The 19993-nt window shown below is 36.3% G+C and overlaps 1 protein-coding gene across 1 annotated transcript in view; it reads left to right on the forward strand.

The window, feature by feature from the left end:
- The window catches only part of LOC136843467 (uncharacterized), a 38066-nt gene extending 18775 nt beyond the window's left edge, over positions 1-19291 (forward strand). The window contains exons 3-4 of the mRNA XM_067112003.1: positions 10362-10507; positions 19241-19291. Of these exons, the coding sequence (XP_066968104.1) occupies positions 10362-10507; positions 19241-19291 (197 nt within the window). The remainder of the gene's footprint in view (positions 1-10361; positions 10508-19240) is intronic.
- The last annotated feature ends 702 nt before the right edge of the window (positions 19292-19993 follow it).

Consider the following 19993-nt stretch of genomic DNA (forward strand, 5'->3'; position numbering starts at 1 on the left):
ACATAATCCCGGAGCGTCTACATAGATAACAAAGTGTCCGCCTCTCTGACCAGTCGGCTGTGGATTTGTACCCGCGCCACAGACCTCTATGAAGTCCGAGGCTGCTGCTCTACCGACCGAGCCATTGAAGCTCTTGACGAACATTTCTTTAGAGATAGGTACTCTTAAAAGTGTTATTAAGTTTGCAGATTATAATAACAAAAGAGGAGAAATCGCTCAGTTAATGATGACACACTGAAAGAACATGCTCTGTAATTGTAGACCTCAGCCTATGAAAATGAGGCAATAATTTTTTACTTTGTGGCCGTCGCACTCATAAAAAATGTGGAGAGAATGGTCTTGAATGCTTACATGTTGCAAAAACTTTTTTGAAACGATTCACAGTGTACCACGTGTTCAGTTCTACATGGTGCGATTTGTTACAAAGCCGCATTGGTTGTTCTCTTCATGGTATGTCTAAAGCAAAATGTCTGGTCGTGTTAAATGTTTTTTGTAATTCTTGTCTTATCTATTTATATTTATTTATATCTATTATTGGGGAGTCTAGGAGAATAAGACCTCGAGCATCAAGTCAACAGGGCCGTCCATTCCACCCCTCCATCTTTCATTCCACTTTGGCCTAGCAGCTCATGACTTAGGCTTAGTGGACAGGAATAAGCTGACCAAGGGAGGAAAGGAGGCCTCTTACCCTTTGACAAAATTCCTCTCAGGGACCCTGGTTATACCAGCTGATTTCATTAACCCCTGTTTGACTTCATGAAATGCTTTTCAGTCTTATTCTTTCCAAAAGTCTCCTTCGACGCTAAGCCAGTTTCCTGATGATCGTTTCATGTTTGAGTCCATCAACTACTCAGTTATTACTATACCCTTGCACTTGAAGTATTTCTCGTAGGCAATGCCTTTCTTTTTATAGACGTTCACTGGCTAAACTTGCACCTTAAATTTAATCTGTAACCTGTGTTAATGTTTCACGTACTGATTTGTTTAACTTTTTCTTTTCCTCTCTTCCTCTGTTTCTCCGCAGTAGTTTTCTGATCTGGAAACTTGATTGTCTTTTTTTTTTGTATTTGTTCCTTAAAGATACTTTTCCATTACTAATACTGTATTATTAATTGAAAATTTGCCATTTTCACATTTAAAACCCATCTAGGTTCTCAGAATTTATTCCCTGATTATATGATAATCGGATATATTCCTTTAGAGGAGATATTGATAATCAGATGTCATTTGTGTATGAAAAGCCTTCACAAAAAGGAAATCTATATATATTTATTTACACTTTAAAAAGAAAGTAATTCATCACATGTTATCACAACAAATGTAATTTCTCTTTGTGGTGAAATGAAATCGTTGTTTTTGTATTATGAATTTTTCCTCAAGTGGATCTCGGTAAATTACTGAAGTGTTGCGTATTCGGTCAGCAGGTTGAAAATGGTTTGGTAGTATGTGCTCAGCGTAATAAAGGCAGATACAAGAAGTCAACATGTGCTATATTTTACATACAGGCACTTAACCGCGAATCCCCCAAACTTAAATATTTACTAAAAAAAATTTTTTTTGATTTCTGATAGAAGAGTGATTGATATGCAGTGATATTACCAGCAGCAGTTGTTATAAGACACACTATTAAAAGTTAACCTTTGACAATAATGGTAGGAATTGTTGTCAGCGTGGTAATATTAAAATTAATGGTGATATTTTCTCAGATTAAAAACTGTTAAGAGAAAAATATTACTTTTCCTGCTGAAGTAGTCAGTCTGTTGACTAGAGTACCGTTGGAGGCATCGCTCGCCATCGTGCTGAAAAGCGCCACACCGTGAAATACTTTCCCCATGATCAGTTCCTGTATTAGATATACAGTAAGTTAGTAACGATACTGTATTAAATAAAAGTCAGTAGTAATACTATGGAATATAAGACACTTGGGATGCCGGAGTTACGCTCATTGTTCACAAGAAGTGTTATGTAGGGCATTAAAAGGTAGTAATTGACGAGGTCGCTTGGGCTTCATAGTTAACGAAGTCGCTTAGGTTTGTCGTTACATCCAAGAGCTCTGATTTTTTTTTTCATAAGATTTGTCAACAGTTTTGATGAAAAATATACTTAGATTATTATTAAGTATTATTAGTAAGGATGCTCACTTATTAGCATATATGTTAGTAGATGCAGAAGTAATTCTCCAGAACTTCGCTTCTTGGAAATGGCAATTTTCTTTTAGTGAATTAGTTTTGGTACCCTTTAATCTTAATTATTTCCCGGTTACCAGGAGTTAAATACTAAGCACGGCTTGTTTATTTATTTTTTCTGTATTTAAAAAGTAAGAGGTGTGTATTTGCTCGTAAGGAACTAGTCTGGTGGAGGAATATCTGGGAAGAGTCTGGGTGAAGTAATTTTCAAATTGGGTATGGAAGCCGTATTTTTACTTGGAACTGGGGGCTAAGCACTTCTCCGTGCTTTGGGAGGCGCTTGTTTGTTGGGAGGTCTGCTTGTGTACTCATTTGAATGGGATTTACCGTCGGGATATTAGGTTTGTGTTGTTGATGGTCAACGAGGATTCATTTGGGTGTAATATGATTATTTAACATAAATTTCTATTTGGATGTGGAATACGTAACAACTTAGTTAAATATAAAAGAGAAGTGATTATTCGTTCTCTTTCGTGGCTCAGTGGAGAAGGTTCCTTGATTAAAATGTTATACTCAGAGATGCACGATGGTGTTTTTCTTATTAGGCTGTGTGAAAACAGTGTTGTGTGGTCCACGCTTGAGGTTTCGAAAACTGAAGGCTACACTGTAAAGATTTATTGCTTTCGTGTGTATTTCTGTGGTAAGTTTAATACAAAATTGTCAGTGCTTATGAAGTGTCGAATTTAGGACATGCTATTTGGCTTAATTTTAACCCGAAGAAAATACTCACTTTTAAACTGATGTACTTGAATTTGTCAACGATTAGGGTAATTAGGGATGTACTTTATTTCTACAGGTTAAAAGGTTTGTGTAAATTAAATTTTTGCTTAATATGAATTATAATTAAGCTTTGTTTTCGGTTTACCTTGTACCTGAATTTGTGTCTAGTAATGTCTAAATCACTATTACAAAATATTTATTATGCGTAATTTTTCAGTATCCACACGTGTTTGTAGCAAATAAACGAAGCTCATCGTGTGTGTGTGTGTGTGTGTGTGTGTGTGTGTGTGTGTATTTTAACTCCTGAGACATGAATGCACAATGCTTATTTTGATGTTAAATGACATTTAGGGAGAATAGACGCTCTTTAGTCTAGAAAAGAGAGAAACCCGTGAAAAATTACATCTATTTTAGAGCAAAAGTCTGTTAGAAAGCTTACCAAAGCCAGCGGCTGATATTCTCTACTGTTTCCGTCAGTGAAGATAATATGAGAATCACTACTCGAAAGTCCAACCAGTAGTAACATCTTTGCTACTCCTTGATGGGTGTCATTGTTAGCCATCAGGCTTCGGAGAAAACCTTGAGCTAAAAAATTATAATTTACAAGTATGACAGTTAGATACGGATTTTTCTTAAATTTCGGAATGAATTCTTATACTTGAATATTTACAAATTTTGTTGTTGTTGTGAATGATGTATATATGATAGAATATAAACAGAAAATGGCAACTTTTAAGGAAAATTATATATGTATATGTATATATATAATGTATATATTATATTGTGAGCGTGTTTATGTACGTTTATACATTTCACGGTCACCATCACTGTCTGCACAGTTAAGATACAGGGATTAGTTTACAAACCTTACCTGGAATCGTTGGATGAAAAGCCAAGAGGATAAGCAGGACCATTACACTTCTGAGAGAAAGAAATTCCATGTCTTGCTGTACCTTGGTCTGCAAATTATAATGCAATTCCTGAGTGAATGAGAAAAGGGGGTTTGGAAAGCAAGAGTTCATATTTAGTCATGTGCATTGAATCTGCAATCAAATATTTCATCTCTCTCTCTTTTTCTTTCGCTTTCTTATTCTTGTTCTTAATGCGACCGCCGAGTACCGTAAATAGACGAACGGATCAGAGTTGCAATTCGTACGTTTGTAGAGCAAAAAAAAAAGTAAAAAATTGAAAATTTATGAAAAAGAGAGATCAATTATTTTCATGACAACTATTTTCATGTAGCGTAAATTTTTAATGCACATGATTTTTCCCAAACGAATTCCAAGATTATGAATTTTTTTTTTTAGATAAAAACGTGACACTATTTCAGTGATCTGCGCAGATAAACAAGCCCTTTCTGCATCAAATACACATACATTTTTTTTTATCCTGACAAAATATATCTACGTAAGATGGTTGAGTTTTTTTTTTTTTTCGTTTGGTGCTTCGATCCGGTTTTCACATGACTATCCTGGATCACTTGAAACTCTCTCTTAAGTTCTCTGGACTTCCAATTTCAGGGCACAGGGTTTAACTGGCTCTCCAACTTGAAGACTCATTCATTTTAATACATTTTCGTCTATATTGATTGATTAATTTTTTTTTCTTTTTAATAAGTGAGATTCCTTTTTTCTGTATTTCCCTTTACCTACTCTTACTTCCTAATGAGCACCATATTCTTTGGAAGCTTGCATATCAGGTCTATGGCCCTGTGGGCTTGTTCCATATGAATAGGGTTCATCTTCTAAATAATAATAATAATAATAATAATAATAATAATAATAATGGGCCACAATGAGGTCTGAGAGCAGCTGAGTCTCTCTCTCTCTCTCTCTCTCTCTCTCTCTCTCTCTCTCTCTCTCTCTCTCTATATATATATATATATATATATATATATATATATATATATATATATATATATATATATATATATATATATATATATATTATATGTGTTATTAATAATTTTCAAAAATCACAGAAGATACTGGATATTCAATTTAATTGAGATCATCTGCGTTGTAGCAGAAATGAAATTACAGGGTACATTTTTGAAGCACAATTTTCTTGGCTTTTTAAACAAGTAATGAGTTGTTTAAGCAACCTGGCTCTGAAATAAAATCCTTGAATGTTCAACAGTCCCATCGAATAACTCTTTAACAATATTTTGTTCTGTGCTAGAAAGAGTGAGAGAGAGAGATTTGCTTGTCCATAGCAAAATAATAATAATAATAGTGATAATGATAATAATATCCTACATTTCTGCTCAGGGGCATGTACAGGGACAGACAGACAATAGAAACAGCACAATACACAACATTGAGACCCACGAGATAAAAAGCTATGACAGTGATCGGCTGCACCCAAACAGTTGCTGTGAGTGAGAGGCATTCACAGTAATTGTGACCGTTTCAAAAACTTCTTCACATTATTTTGGAATCTGATCATCAAGTCCCAAGCTTCTCTGTTGCGTTCTTGGAACCACAGAAAAAAAGAAGAGTGGAAGATCAAAACTAGAATTAGTGGACCCAATCGAGAAAATAAAAATGAAAAAAGGGAATTGCGCACGTAGTAAGGGGCCAAGGAATGAGAGAACTTACTGCGATCGCCTTTGAAATCAGAATGCTGGATAAAATAAAGGATAGAATGACGGAAAGCTTCGTTGTGTCTTAATATGAATGAGGTCAACTCGATTCCTCGAATCAAAGCCGAGAGTTTTTTGAGTTCCTCGGTTATTGGTGGTTGAAAGAGATACGCACATGCGCGGAAGTAACTTAGTCTCTTTGTTTTACGGAGGAGATTTTTCTTTGTTTACTTATGTATGCTAAATGTAATATTTCCTTTTAGTGACGTTATACACATACAAATGCGTACTCTTATAATTACGTTATATATATATATATATATATATATATATATATATATATATATATATATATATATATATATATATATATATATATATTATATAGATATTTATATATATATATTTATATGCATATTTATGTATCTGTATATATATGTATATGTATATACTGTATATATATGCATATGTATACACAGATATATATATATATATGCATATAGATATAAATATCTATCTATATATATATATATATGTATATGTATGTATAGGCTTATTTATGTGTGTTTGTCTGCGTCTGTGCGTGTTTGTAAAAAGGCATGTGATGCGTAACAGGTTACACACTATGTGAACATAAACTAATCAGCTAGACAGCCAATCTAGAATGGGCAATGCAGTACCGCCTAAATCGAACCCTGTTCAGAAGTAAATGTGGAATTGGCGATTGTTTCTTTTTCATGGATATATTTATTGTGAACGAAGGATGAGGAAAGCAATCCAGATGTCAGAGGTGAAAAAAAGAAGGGCAGACCCATAGATTGAGTCATAAATGCATAAAAAAGACAGTAGAATACAGAGCTATGAATTGACAATCATAGACAGAAACACACTGATGAGTATAACCTGATTTGTAATGTTGCAAGAACTGTTTTTTCGTATTTGATTGATTATTTTCAGATAAGCATCTGAATGCCGACACTCGATTTTAGCTTCTACCTGGAAACACCTTGTAAATAAGTATATTACATACTTTTATTGTTATCAAATTATTTTTGAGACTATCGGTGCTATTACTCTGTCTTTCGATGATAATAAAAAATCCTAAACAGAAACTTCCATCAGAGAAAAGGCGGCTTCCTTTGTCAACTTTTTTCTCATTTTTTTTTTTTGTCATCAATGTTATATTCATAGGAGCTTACACGCGTGAGCTTAAAAAAAAAAAAACAAGATATTCTGGTTGACAGTTGCTTTCCAAGAAATAAAAGTTTCATGAGCAAGCGTCAGGTTCGGAGTTCCTTGGAAATCTTGAGTAACATCGCTTGACGCCTCGAAGAGAAACTTGGACCATATGATTGACTGGGGATGTGTGGCAAGAATTCATAACATCACATGTGAATACAGAAGATGACATTCACTACTCTAGCCTTTGTACTCTTCTATCAACCTGTTCTTTTTTCTGTATGCCTTTTCCCATTAGAAAAGAGTGGTTTCGAAAAGGCGTTAGTTACCCTTCCGATTTTAGTAAGATTTTGCAATGAGGTTGGTAGCAACTTGCATCTGCCCTGTGAATGGTCACAGGGTGTATGGGGATTCCACTGAATGGAATATGATTAAAATGCAAAGGATAGATATTATATCCAAATGTAATAACACTTTTCTAATGATTCATAGACATAAATCTCTTATGTTAAAACTGCGGTATGTTGAATAAAAAAGTGTGCATTATATGGGCAAATATAATAAACATAAAACCAGAGTATATTTACCCAGTTGTACCTGACATCATGAGGCTCAAATCGAAGATTATTTGATAAGACATCGCGCTGAGGTTTTGGCGCAACAAAGGTTTGGGAACAATGACTGTATGGCCAATAAGACAAATCAAATGTGGTTCCACCTACCAACTGTCGGTGCCGCAGATATTCCAGGCAGTGACGCAAAAGTCGACAGGAGGGGATGTGGATTTCCGCTACTTTCAGTACATCACAAAATTTACTTGTAGAGATTTGTGTGATCTTTTCCTTTTCATTCATGGGATGGTGCTGTTCAGTCACTGTACAGTCGGAAGCCAATTATCACATTACAGGAAGAAATATTACAAGGAAAAGAGATTTTGATTAAAACACTTTAGATTTAAACAGAACTGCACGTCAGACTTGCCCAAAAAGTCTAATTTTCAATTATTTGAGGCCTTTAAAAAAAAAAAAAAATATATATATATATATATATATATATATATATATATATATATATATATATATATATATATATATATATATATGTATATATATATATATATATATATATATATATATATATATATATATATATATATATATATATATATATATATATATATATGTGTGTGTGTGTGTGTCACGTGTGTGTGTGTATGTGTGTGAACATAAGCCCAGATATTAGCTTGATTGGAGGAATCAAATTCGGAGATCGAATGTTTAGATTATAATGCCTATTTTGGTTAACGAGAGTCTAATGACATCAGATTCGTCTTCAATATGATACCATATCTAACTATGTTGTTTTCTAGCCCTTTGCAGAATATGTACCATAAAACCACATGATTTAGTTCAGCGCAGGAATTTATAGTAGCATATTATTTCTCAGTACCTGACAAGTTGTATTAGTATATTGTAAAAGGCTTAATGTACAAAGTGTCATGCCAGGATGGAATAGTCTCTGAAGATCAGCATCTATCCTCGTAAGATATAAGTTGGTATGCAAAGCGTAGGAAGTGAAATTCGGGATTCATAGAGTTATTCAGGAGTAAAAATAATGTTGCAGATGATGGGAAAAAGAGAAAGGAAAAAACAGCCTGTTAAAGGATGCAAATGAAGAAATTGCTCAGCCAGTTCTCACGCATGGTGGTGAAGAGCAACCTTGGGAAGCAACTGAAAACTTCTTCAAATAAATTATCTGCAAATATCGGGTCACCGACAGGATCCGCTACCTTCAGAACAACACCTCTACAGCTTTTATTGGAAATCAGTGTATTTTGACTTTTACATATTTTGTGTACTTTTCGTATTGTTTTCTAGGCAGGCTAATAGTTTGTTTAATTTATTGTTGTTAAGTTAGGCTACTAAATCGTATAATTCGGAGTTTATTTGCACAATTGTTAAGTACGATTAAAGCAAATGTTTTTGTTAATTTCCTACTATTTATTCTCGTGCGTTGGAACAGGCTAAGCACATGCTTGGCACATTATAAGATATACAGTCTTTAAATCAAGAAGATTGTTCTCCCTTTTATCTTTTTTTGAGTTTTGTCTTTGGTGCAGTGGTTTTCGAATATACTGATGGAAATGGCGTGTTACGTTTTCACCCTGTCTTTTCATTTGCCTGACAAAGCCCGGTCTCACCTGAAAAAGTTTTCGGAATCTAAACGCCCATTTTTTTCACACTTGTTCATTTGTTTGACACTCGGCAAGTGAATGCGCCGGAGGGCTGACCTGCCGAATGTCACCAAGCCACGGAGGAAAAGGTAATGCCAATCAGAGACGTGTTCACGTCCTGAAATATTATTGCTAAGAAAGAATTTTTAAGTGTTTTTTTTTTACATTTTTGTTCACCGGATTTACCGGCATTGAGCGAGCGAAAATTTTTTGCAAACATTCTCTATGACTTTTTAGGTGGAAGTGAGAAATGTACTTTACTTTCCTACTAAAATACACATTATTTGCATTAAAAACTCTCTCTCTCTCTCTCTCTCTCTCTCTCTCTCTCTCTCTCTCTCTCTCTCTCTCTCTCTCTCTCTCTCTCTCTCTCTCTCTCTCAGAAAATATAATACCTGAGTAAATATGTATCTGTGTATCTCGATATTGCCCTGTGAGCGACATTGTGCGACAAATTGTCGTACAATGTCTGTATGACTTGCCAATTCTGGATAGTAGAAAGCGAGAAATTTACTTCAGCATCCCACTAAAACTTCCCATTTTGTACGGTAGGAGCTTGTTCGGTCTCCAAAAAAATATAAAAAATATCAAAAAAGTAAATATATATGTATCTCGATATTTTGAACTCGTTATCACAGGTGCACCATGCCAACTAGTATACATATAATATTTTATGCTTCTTGACATATTTTTACTGTGTATTTTCGGAAATATGAAATTATATAAGTAGGTAACAGTTCCAAACAATAAACCATCTCATTTGTGCAGGTTGTCAACTAGTATATTTCAATACCAAATTAGTTACAGTTTGGTACTGAAAAATGTGTTTGGTGTTGAAAAACAAAATTTGGTATTCTAGTATTAAAAATCTTAAAGTTTGGTATTAAAAATGAATCTGGTGTATATTTTCTAATAACATTCCCCATTTCAGTAAAAGAAATATATGTATCAGTGAGATGGCTATACTTTTTTCTTTTCCTTATTCTACTGTTATGTACCATTGCCTCTTGCTCCACGCGGCATGCCCTCAGCTTTGGAGTCATCCAAAGTTTGTTTACAGATTATAGACAGCGGTGGTGGGTGATTTTAATGTTAGAAGCAGCCTGAATCCAGAGTTTCCCAGCAATGTTGCCAGATCTACAGAAATTTTTGTATTTTTACTGGATTTTTTGCAAATCTACAGAAATACAGCATTTTTCTCATTTTCGTCATAAATCTACAGGATTTCGTTGTACACGACTCAGAAATTCTCAAGAAATTGTCGTGATGGAGCAGCAGTCTTGAAATATTAATTCCTGTCCATCTAAAAATAAAGTTGGCATGTCACTTTCGAGAGATCATGGAATAGAATCACAAAGTATTCAAGTATTTCGGCAGCGTTGTTTGTCATTTGACATTGAAGCTGCCAGTCAGATATTGAAGAGATTTTCTTTTAATAACCCAGTCTTTCAAAAATCAGAAGCACTAAACCCTGCGGTCGTGAAAAGTAAGGAAATAAATTCTCTTGCACCTCTTATGGCAGCTTTCCTATCCTCGTCTTTTGTCACTGACAACATGGTGCAAGGCATTGATGATGAGTGGATGTTACTGCTAGCTCTTCGTTGGGTGAGTCGGTAGAGCTGCGGACTGGCACTTGCTGGGCCGGAGTTCGATTCCCCGGCCGGCTGATGAAGAGTTAGAGGAATTTATTTCTGGTGATAGAAATTAATTTCTCGCTATAATGTGGTTCGGATTCCACAATAATCTGTAGGTCCCCTTGCTAAGTAACCAATTGGTTCTTAGCCACGTAAAATAAGTCTAATCCTTCGGGCCAGCTGTTAATCAGCTCAGTGGTCTGGTAAAACTAAGGTATACTTAACTTTTAAGCTCAGAGCTACTGTCTAGATCTAGTGATGAAATGGCAGTTAAATTCTGGATAAAGGTAAGAGATGCAAAGTTTGGGAACGGAGACCCCCTTTTTCCTCTTTTATCCAACTTCATGTTAAACTTGCTGTGTCTCTGTCTCTGTCTCCCGCACTCAAGTGCAACGGTTGAAAGAGTATTTTCGGCCGTGAATAGGCTCAAAACTAAATTGAGGAATAGGTTAGCCACAGAAACCATCAATGGAGGGTTGCACACGAAAATATTTCTAAGTAATATAATCTACCAGTAGGTAAGTCATTACTAGATAAATTTAATAGCAGCAGGTATACGTAGGGCATTACTAAGGATACTGAGGAAAGTGATGAGGGTTATACGGTAATCAGCAACAAATCTCCCAGAAGATTGTAGTAATTATGAGTGCATAGTACAATAGGTGAACTAATATTTTTGTTTTTCTAATAACTTTTAAAGTACCTATATCATTAAGAGGTACAGCCAAAATTGTTCATAAGCATTGAATATTTATTTTCATTATTGTCATTCTTTGTAGGCCTAAACTGTTTTGCATTGTTGCATTATCAATTTCTAAAATGATGGTGAAGTGTGTCTGGTAAAAGGACTAACATTTATATTATTTATGCAAATTTATGTATAGGCATTACCTAGATAGTGTTGCAGCATTTCACATAATTTTCCAAAGTTATGTTAAAGTGTTTCTGTATATGTAAAAGGATCAAATTTATGCAGTTTTTGCAGTTATGTATCAGTAATTTCAAATGTTTGTATTAGATAGCAAATAAATTAAGTATGAGTAGTCTAACGAAATTTCATTAAATCTACAGGAAAAAAATGAACAAAATCCACAGAATTTTGCCAAGGGCATCTGGCAACACTGTTTCCCAGTCTTACCGAAGATCACAGTTTGTAAAGGTGTGCGTGTAAAGTGATTAAGAAATGTGTGGACCTTTTTGATATATATATATATATATATATATATATATATATATATATATATATATATATATATATATATATATATATATATATATATATATATATCTATATATATATATATATATATATATATATATATATATATATATATGTATATATATATATATATGCAAGCATATATAAGCAATTTTATTAATTTGGTATTGAAACATGAAATTTGTTATTATATGATGGTCGATTTGGTATTGTTTGACTTGCAAGGGTTGGCAACCCTGCATTTGTGTTTAGTAACTTTTTCTGGTTCAAGCATTATCCTACTGCTGTGTGACGCAGTTTCTTTTCGGATTTTCTTACTGTGTAGTGCCTTCACGCAATTCCATTTCCATAAGCAAGGAAAGTACCATCCTTGTGAGGGAGAAATTTTGAACGTTTGCGTCTCGTAAGTTTGTTACAAGAGAAGGACGAAGCAAACTGGAACTGTCTCGACGCCTGCTGGGATTAGGAACAACACCAGAACGCCCATATCTAAGTAAGGGATTTGTTTTCTTGCATTAGGATATTCTAATTGGTGATTACTCTTTTTCATAACATTAATAATTATGTAAGAAAACAAAGCTTGATTCTACTGCAGTGAGTTGTCGTCTGACTCGTGACTTGTGTAGGCTTGGTTGTTCAGTGTTTGTTTACTTTATCCTCGCAGTTGTTTATTTATCTGCCTCTCAATATCTGAACGGAAAACATGTACAGCGGTAGCGTATATAGGTTATTTAGAAAATTTATATTGATAGCATATACTTTTATAGGTTATGAAGAAAACTTTAGGGTGAGTGTAAAGTGATGGGAACAAACCTTTCCTCGAATACAATGCCTGGCCTAACCTCATTAGGGCATTTATTTTTATAACTTCAAAAAAAGTTTTGGGTAATCCTAAGCCGGCTGTCATGCGGTGAGCTAGACTGTGGCAATTGGCGTTTTTCCATGTTATTTTACTTGCTTTACAAGAATTTAAAGGGTATTTTGTCGGCCGGCTGTAACTAAACTGTAATTGACCTTTGAAGACTACACGACTTGAATTACCTAACGCTGGATAGGTCTAATCCGGCATTCATGCAAGCCCCCAGTAGCCAATACAGCAAAATTGTAAACAGTAAACACCTCTGGAGTACGTTAGGGTGGTATTTTTAGGGGTGTTTGCTGGTTACAATTTTGCCGTATTAACTATGGAGAGGGGGCTTGCTGCGGAATGCCGGATTAGACCTATCCAGCGTTAGGTAATTCAAGTCGTGTAGTCTTCAAAGGTCAATTACAGTTTAGTTACAGCCGGCCGACAAAATACTCCTTTAAATTCTTGTAAAGCAAGTAAAATAACATGGAAAAACGCCAATTGCCACAGTCTAGCTCACCGCGGACAGCCGGCTTAGGATTACCCAAAACTTTTTTCGTAAGTTATAAAAATAAATGCCCTAATGAGGTTAGGCCAGGGCATTGTATTCGAGGAAAGGTTTGTTCCCATCACTTTACACTCACCCTAAAGTTTTCTTCATAACCTATAAAAGTATATGCTATCAATATAAATTTTCTAAATAACCTATATACGCTACCGCTGTACATGTTTTCCGTTCAGATATTGGAGAGGCAGATAAATAAACAACTGCGAGGATAAAGTAAACAAACACTGAACAACCAAGCCTACACAAGTCACGAGTCAGACGACAACTCACTGCAGTAGAATCAAGCTTTGTTTTCTTACATAATTATTACCTAACGCTGGATAGGTCTAATCCGGCATTCCACGGCAAGCCCCCCCCCCCGTAGCCAATACAGCAAAATTGTAAACAGTAAACACCTCTAGAGTACGTTAGGGTGGTATTTTTAGCGGTGTTTACTGGTTACAATTTTGCCGTATTAACTATGGAGAGGGGGGGGGGGCGCGGGCTTGCGGCGGAATGCCGGCTTAGACTTACCCTGCATTAGGTAATACGAGTCGTGTAGTCTTCAAAGGTCAATTACAGTTTAGTTACAGCCGGCCGACAAAATATTACTTTAAATTCTTGTAAAGCAAGTAAAATAACATAGGAAAACGTCAATTGCCATGGGCTAGCTCATCGCGGACAGCCGGCTTAGAATTACCAAATTTTGCACTGATAGCATATAGCCTACTATTTTTTATAGATAGCATATATTATTTTTATAGGTTATGGAGAAAACATATTGATAGCATATATTAGTGGATTTTTCTTTTGAAAAAAATTTTGCACAATATATATATATATATATATATATATATATATATATATATATATATATATATATATATATATATATATATATATATATATATATGAATATATTTTACTGTAATATAACCATATAATATGAAGATAAAAAAACCCATAAAACACTATTTGAACGTTACAGCCATATATATCAAGCACTTCTGTGCCCCTGTTCACTGGTAAAATAGGGGAGATGATGCGTTACAAGTGTACATATACTGCTATACCTGCATATGCTTTGTATATAGCATATACTCTTGTAATACATCATGTGTCCATATTTTACCAGTGAACATGGGCACAGAAGTGCTCAAAATATATGGTTGCAGCATTCAAATAGTGTTATATATATATATATATATATATATATATATATATATATATATATATATATATATATATATATATATATATATATATATATATATATATATATATGTATATATATATATATGAAAATTTCAGGGCATATTTTCTTATATGACAGAATAGTTTTTGTGCAAAAATCAGCCTTCCAACTCTCATAGTGTCGTAGTTATTGCAAAATAACCATAAATTTTTTTCTTTTGCCATTTTCTCAAAACTTAGTTTTTTAAAAGATAAACGCTTATAACTCCAAGAAGACTGAACCAAATTCAATGAAACTTTTACAGAGTGTAGTATAACTATATATCTTGATTTCATACAGTTCCTCATTGGGTGGGTGGGTTCCATTCTCAGCTACCACTCTGCTGGCCCCGTGTTCGATTCTCCTACTGGCCAATGAAGAATTAGAGGAATTTATTTCTGGTGATAGAAATTCATTTCTCACTATAATGTGGTTCGGATTCCACAAGAAGCTGTATGTCCCGTTGCTAGGTAACCAATTGGTTCTTAGCCACGTAAAATAAATCTCATCCTTCGGGCCAGCCCTAGGAGAGCTGTTAATCAGCTCAGTGGTTTGGTTAAACTAAGGTATACTTAACATGATTTCATACACAGGAAATTTATTTTAGAGTGAAAAATTTTTTTGCATATTTTTTAAAAGTTTTGAAATCTCTTTGCCAAGTGCAAAAAAAAAAAAAAATTAACTTAAAAGTCGAATTTCTAAATTTTCCATGTAGGAAATTTTTGTTATTAGTTGAAGATTAAGTGGTAAAAATTTGAAGCAAATCTCTTCATTCATAAGGAAGCTACAAGCACTTAGTTTATAATGGGGCCTTATGGAGTCAGCGGTTCCCTTAAGTTATGGTGGACGGTAATAAAATCACAAAAATAAAGTCAAAGAAAAAAGTCATAATTAATTTTATGGCAAAGTTGTTTTGTGGTAAAAATCATTAGGACAAATTATATTGCGTAAACTTTTTGTATATTTTTTCTGTAAATGTTCTGATGTGTAAAACAAATAAATACAAAGAATTGAATAAAATTATAGGATACATCCTAGATAAATAATATCGATGTAGTAAGCAAAAACTATTGCAATGGTATACAGTGAACCCCCCGTATTCGCAGGGGATGCGTCCCACACACCCCTGCGAATAGGTCAAATCTGCAAATGCTTAAAACCCCTCTAAAAACACTTAGAACTGCCCATTTTGATAGCTTAAACCAAGAAAAACCCTGTAAAAATGCTTATACCTGAGTATTTTAATAGTTTTATCACAAAAAGTGCATTTATTCATGAAAATTATATAAAAATACAGTAATTAGTGAATATTTCTCAGTGAAAAATACCGCAAATGGGCGAATTTTCCGCGAATGTTGGCTAGATATGTTCCACGGAGAAATCCGCGAATGCGTGAGTCCGCTAACCATGAGAACGCGATTACGGAGGGTTTACTGTACTTGATAATTACTGCAAATGAAAGATGATTCCTTGAGATGCACCAAAAGCAATGATAATGATGAAGTAGAAACATTTATTTTTGTGGATGAAACCTTTTAAGTACATATGGAATAAAGCCACATGTACTGAAAGTATCAGTAAAGTATACTGTCATGTGAATGTGTCTTCATTTTAATAATTTCAGGGAGTATATACATAGCAAAAGTAAGCTACAATGACTTACTGTTCCTTACTTGACCTAGACATACTGTACATACACAGTTGGCGAGCTGCATGGTCTTTCCTTCAACGTTAAACACTCAAGGGGATGGGGTTCTGTCACGCTCGAATTTATTCTGGAATTCGTAGCGAAAACTCAGAATCCGTCTGTCCCTGACTCCAGATTCAAATCTTTTTCGATCCCCTCCTTAGAGGACTTTGTTGGTAGTAATTCAGATGAGATGCTACTGTGTCCAGTTAGGATGCTGTGGTACTACCTTAAGAGGACTCAGCAGCTCAGGCCTAAGTGTCAACAACTCTTTGTTAGTACTGGCTCGACCAAGAAAGAGGTGTCCAAGAACACCATTTCTTTCTGGCTTTGAGTGGCAATTAAACAAGCGTACTCTACGTCAGACGAGGTGGATGGGAGTACATACTGAGCAAGAGCTCATGAGGTCAGAGACATTGGTCTGTTCCTCGCATTCAGGAAGAACCTGCCAGTTTCACAGGTACCAAGGACAGGAGTGTGGTTGTGACAGACCACATTCACCTCCTTCTACCTTTGGGACGTTGCCCATAGGTCGTTGGACACTTTTCCCTTGGGTTCTGTGGTGGCTGCTCAACAAGTTGTGTAGCTCACCCAGCTCCCTTAGAGGGGCATGTAGCATCTCGCTTAAGGTGTATGGTTGCGGAAGAGAGAGAGTGTGAATGACTGGCTCCTCCCTTTCTCTTTCATATCTTTCCTCTCCCAGTGGGTAGAGGGACAGTTGGCAAGCTGTCACATGCTGGATGGGCCTGCAGTGCAGGTGGAGAAGATTCTATACAAATTAAATCTCATAGAAACAGCTACAGTATTATTATTTTCACTAATAATAGTTGTAATGATAATAGTAACAACAATACTGATAATGCACCATGATCATAATCAGAATGCATATTAACGAGCACACTGGCCAACACTGACACAACAGCATGTAACATCTTGAGAGGTTTCAATATAGAAATGAAAAAAACCCTCCCTTGAGTACCCTTCCCTTTGCAGGCACTAGGGCTTCTGTCCAGATAGGAGACCTTCCTCTGGGGATATCTCCCTCAGAAAAACCCAGGGCTCTTTGCCCTGCTGGAAGGCCTTCCTTTGGTTATGCTTTCACCTTAAATTTCAAGTTGACCTATTTCGGGTCTGCCTTCCCCAAGAGAGCCTGGATACCTCACCCAGCTGGAAACCTCTCTTCCATGGCTGTCTTCCATGGGAAACCCAATGGTGCCAGCCATCCAGACTGGAAGATCTCCTCTTGGGCTGACATTCCCAGGGGACTCCACGAGCACCTGCAAGGGCTAGAGACCCATCAAAAGAATGCCTTCCCTAATAAACCTTGGCCCCTTACAAAGTGCAGATGCTTTTTGGCCTGACAGGAACCCTGACTCCCTCCTGAGAAGACAGCCATGGAGGACTGCCTTCCTGGTAATGGTGCCTGACTTCCTCTGGGAGACATTCCAGGGGAGGGGCTAGAGACTCTTCTTCAAACTCCTTTCCTGGGAATCCTGTGGTTAGGTCAATTATGAAGATGCTTCCCAGCCTGGAAGGAGCCCGACTATCTCTTCAGAAGGCAGCCCTGAAGGATGACCTCCTGCTTGAGGATGTCTTTCCTAGGAAGCCTTAGCCTCATTTGTATTTTGAGGCCCGCCTCCAGTTATACTTCCTAATATGGGAGGGCTCTTGCCTCCCTCTTGGGAAGGCAGACCCAGAGCAGGATCTCACTGGTGGGGTTGCCCTAGCTCTCTCTGCGAGGGCATCGCAGGGGTATGGGCTTGAGACCCTCCTCAAGGTATCCCTTGCCCAGGAATCTTGACCCCCACCACTGTGGTGAGGCACTCTTATACAGGGGTGATTCTCAGTCCAGCAGGAATCCTGTCTTCCTTCCATTGAAGGCAGCTCCAGAGCTTGGGTGCCCCAGCTCTCTCTGGGAAGGCATCTCTGGGGTTAGAGACCTTCCTTGAGGGACCTCTTACTGAAGGGACATTGGCTCCCCATCCCCTCAGTAAGGACCTCCTCCAGGGATGTTTCTCTGCCTGGCAAGAGCCCTACCTACTTGGAAGGCAGCCCTGAGGAAATCTTTCTTAGTGGGCTCCCTAGCTCGGATACTGCTAATGGGATATCTTCCCTAGGAAGCCTTGGCCCCTACCCCCAAGGTGAAGTTATTCACCAGTGATCCCACAGAGCCTGGCAAGAGCCCTGCCTCCCTCCTGGAAAGGCTGCCCTAAAGAAGGCCTCCTTGCTGGGAGTTCCCTGGCTCCCTCTGAAAATGAATCTCTTGGGGGCATCTCCTGACTTTTATGTGTTTTGTTAAATGCTGTAGTTGGCTAATTTTCATAGTATGCTACACTAAGGACACTGGAATCACATTTCTAGATAGCAAGTCCTCTTTGAGGACCCCAGCCATCAAAACAGGCTCCCAAGTTCCAGAAGCTTGAATAATGTTAATCTCTTTTTTTGCATTTCTCATATGGCTTCCATTTCACAAGTTCACTTTTTACACAAATGTAAGAACCATATTATAAGTTATAGCACTTGCCTATTGGACATAGTTTATATAACAATCATTTTTGTGGTATTTTATAAGTTTAAAGTTCATTTTCATTTGAGCTTAAAATTCTTCCAGGATAAGCATGTATCCACGTTTTTTCAGTAGTCAGGATCTTGTTAATCTGGTGGTTGTACCTCCTTTTGACTTGAAAGTTCATTTAACCCCAGTTTTACTTAATTCAAGTAGCATATTTTCTTTTCATTTCAAAATTCGTGAAGTATATGCTTGAACTTTTGTTTTTACATGGTTAACGAATAGCTTGGTATCATCAGGCTTACACTGAGTAGGTCGTACATAACCACGGTCTAGAAAGATTCTAGACGTTCACATAATTATCTTGTCAGCCAGACAGTTCATGTAGATGAGCCATTGACTAACCAACATCAAGCAATTGATTATTGGCAAGCCAGTGATCAGATCACGGTCCTTAGGTAACAAATAAATGTGACCTACATCCCCACTTTAATCCTTTATGGCTGCCATTGTGAGCAAGAGCCTGTGTTGGCATAAGGACAGCTTAATCTAACAAATAACAAGAAGTTCATTCTCACCCTTCACTGTGTCTTATTGTGACAATATTTTGTGCTTTACGACGAAACTTTAATATTAATAGTATATTGTTTTTGCTTTACAGTGCATATTGAATGAATTACCAGTATGCATCTGTAACTGTGATCAACAGTGAACTGCCTGATGTTCATTTGCAATATAAAATAGTTCATTGTTGATCACTTTCGTCAATAGTCTCTCTCTCTCTCTCTCTCTCTCTCTCTCTCTCTCTCTCTCTCTCTCTCTCTCTCTCTCTCTCTCTCTCTCTCTCTCAAACTTTTGATTAAAAGGAACCTGGAAATTAATGAAAAATTATCTTATTTTGCAATTCTCTTTTATTAACCTGTAACTGTATGCTATTTGTTATGTCAGGCAAAAATGTTTTGCTAATAGTGCTGTATTGTGCAATTTTCGCCATAATGGGGAATCGATCAGTTATGAGGAAAATGTTTTAAAAAATGTTCCAGTCTTTATCATATCTCTTTGTTTTAGTACCAAATGCTCCCTAGTTTCAAGCATAACTCTGGCAAATCAAAATATTCCATCAAGAAGATGATTGCCGCAAGGTAAACTCCAATTCCCAAAATTAATAGTGGCCCCTGGAAGTGAACTATGGTGAGCGACTTGAGCTCTTCTCCGCCGTTAGATGTGGTACTCTGAAACTGTGTATCAGTGTTTCCTTGTTTTAACTGATTCGTCATCAATTCTAGGAGGCTATTCTCTCTTCCCAATCTCCTTGCATCTTCCAACCAGTTGTGAATCCACTTGTCATAGAATCCCCCCTGAAAAAGACCAAATCAGTGACAAAGTGCATTTCTGTCAATCATTGTTTGAAGAA

Source organism: Macrobrachium rosenbergii, chromosome 11 (assembly GCF_040412425.1).
Source record: "Macrobrachium rosenbergii isolate ZJJX-2024 chromosome 11, ASM4041242v1, whole genome shotgun sequence".
Classification (NCBI taxonomy): domain Eukaryota; kingdom Metazoa; phylum Arthropoda; class Malacostraca; order Decapoda; family Palaemonidae; genus Macrobrachium; species Macrobrachium rosenbergii.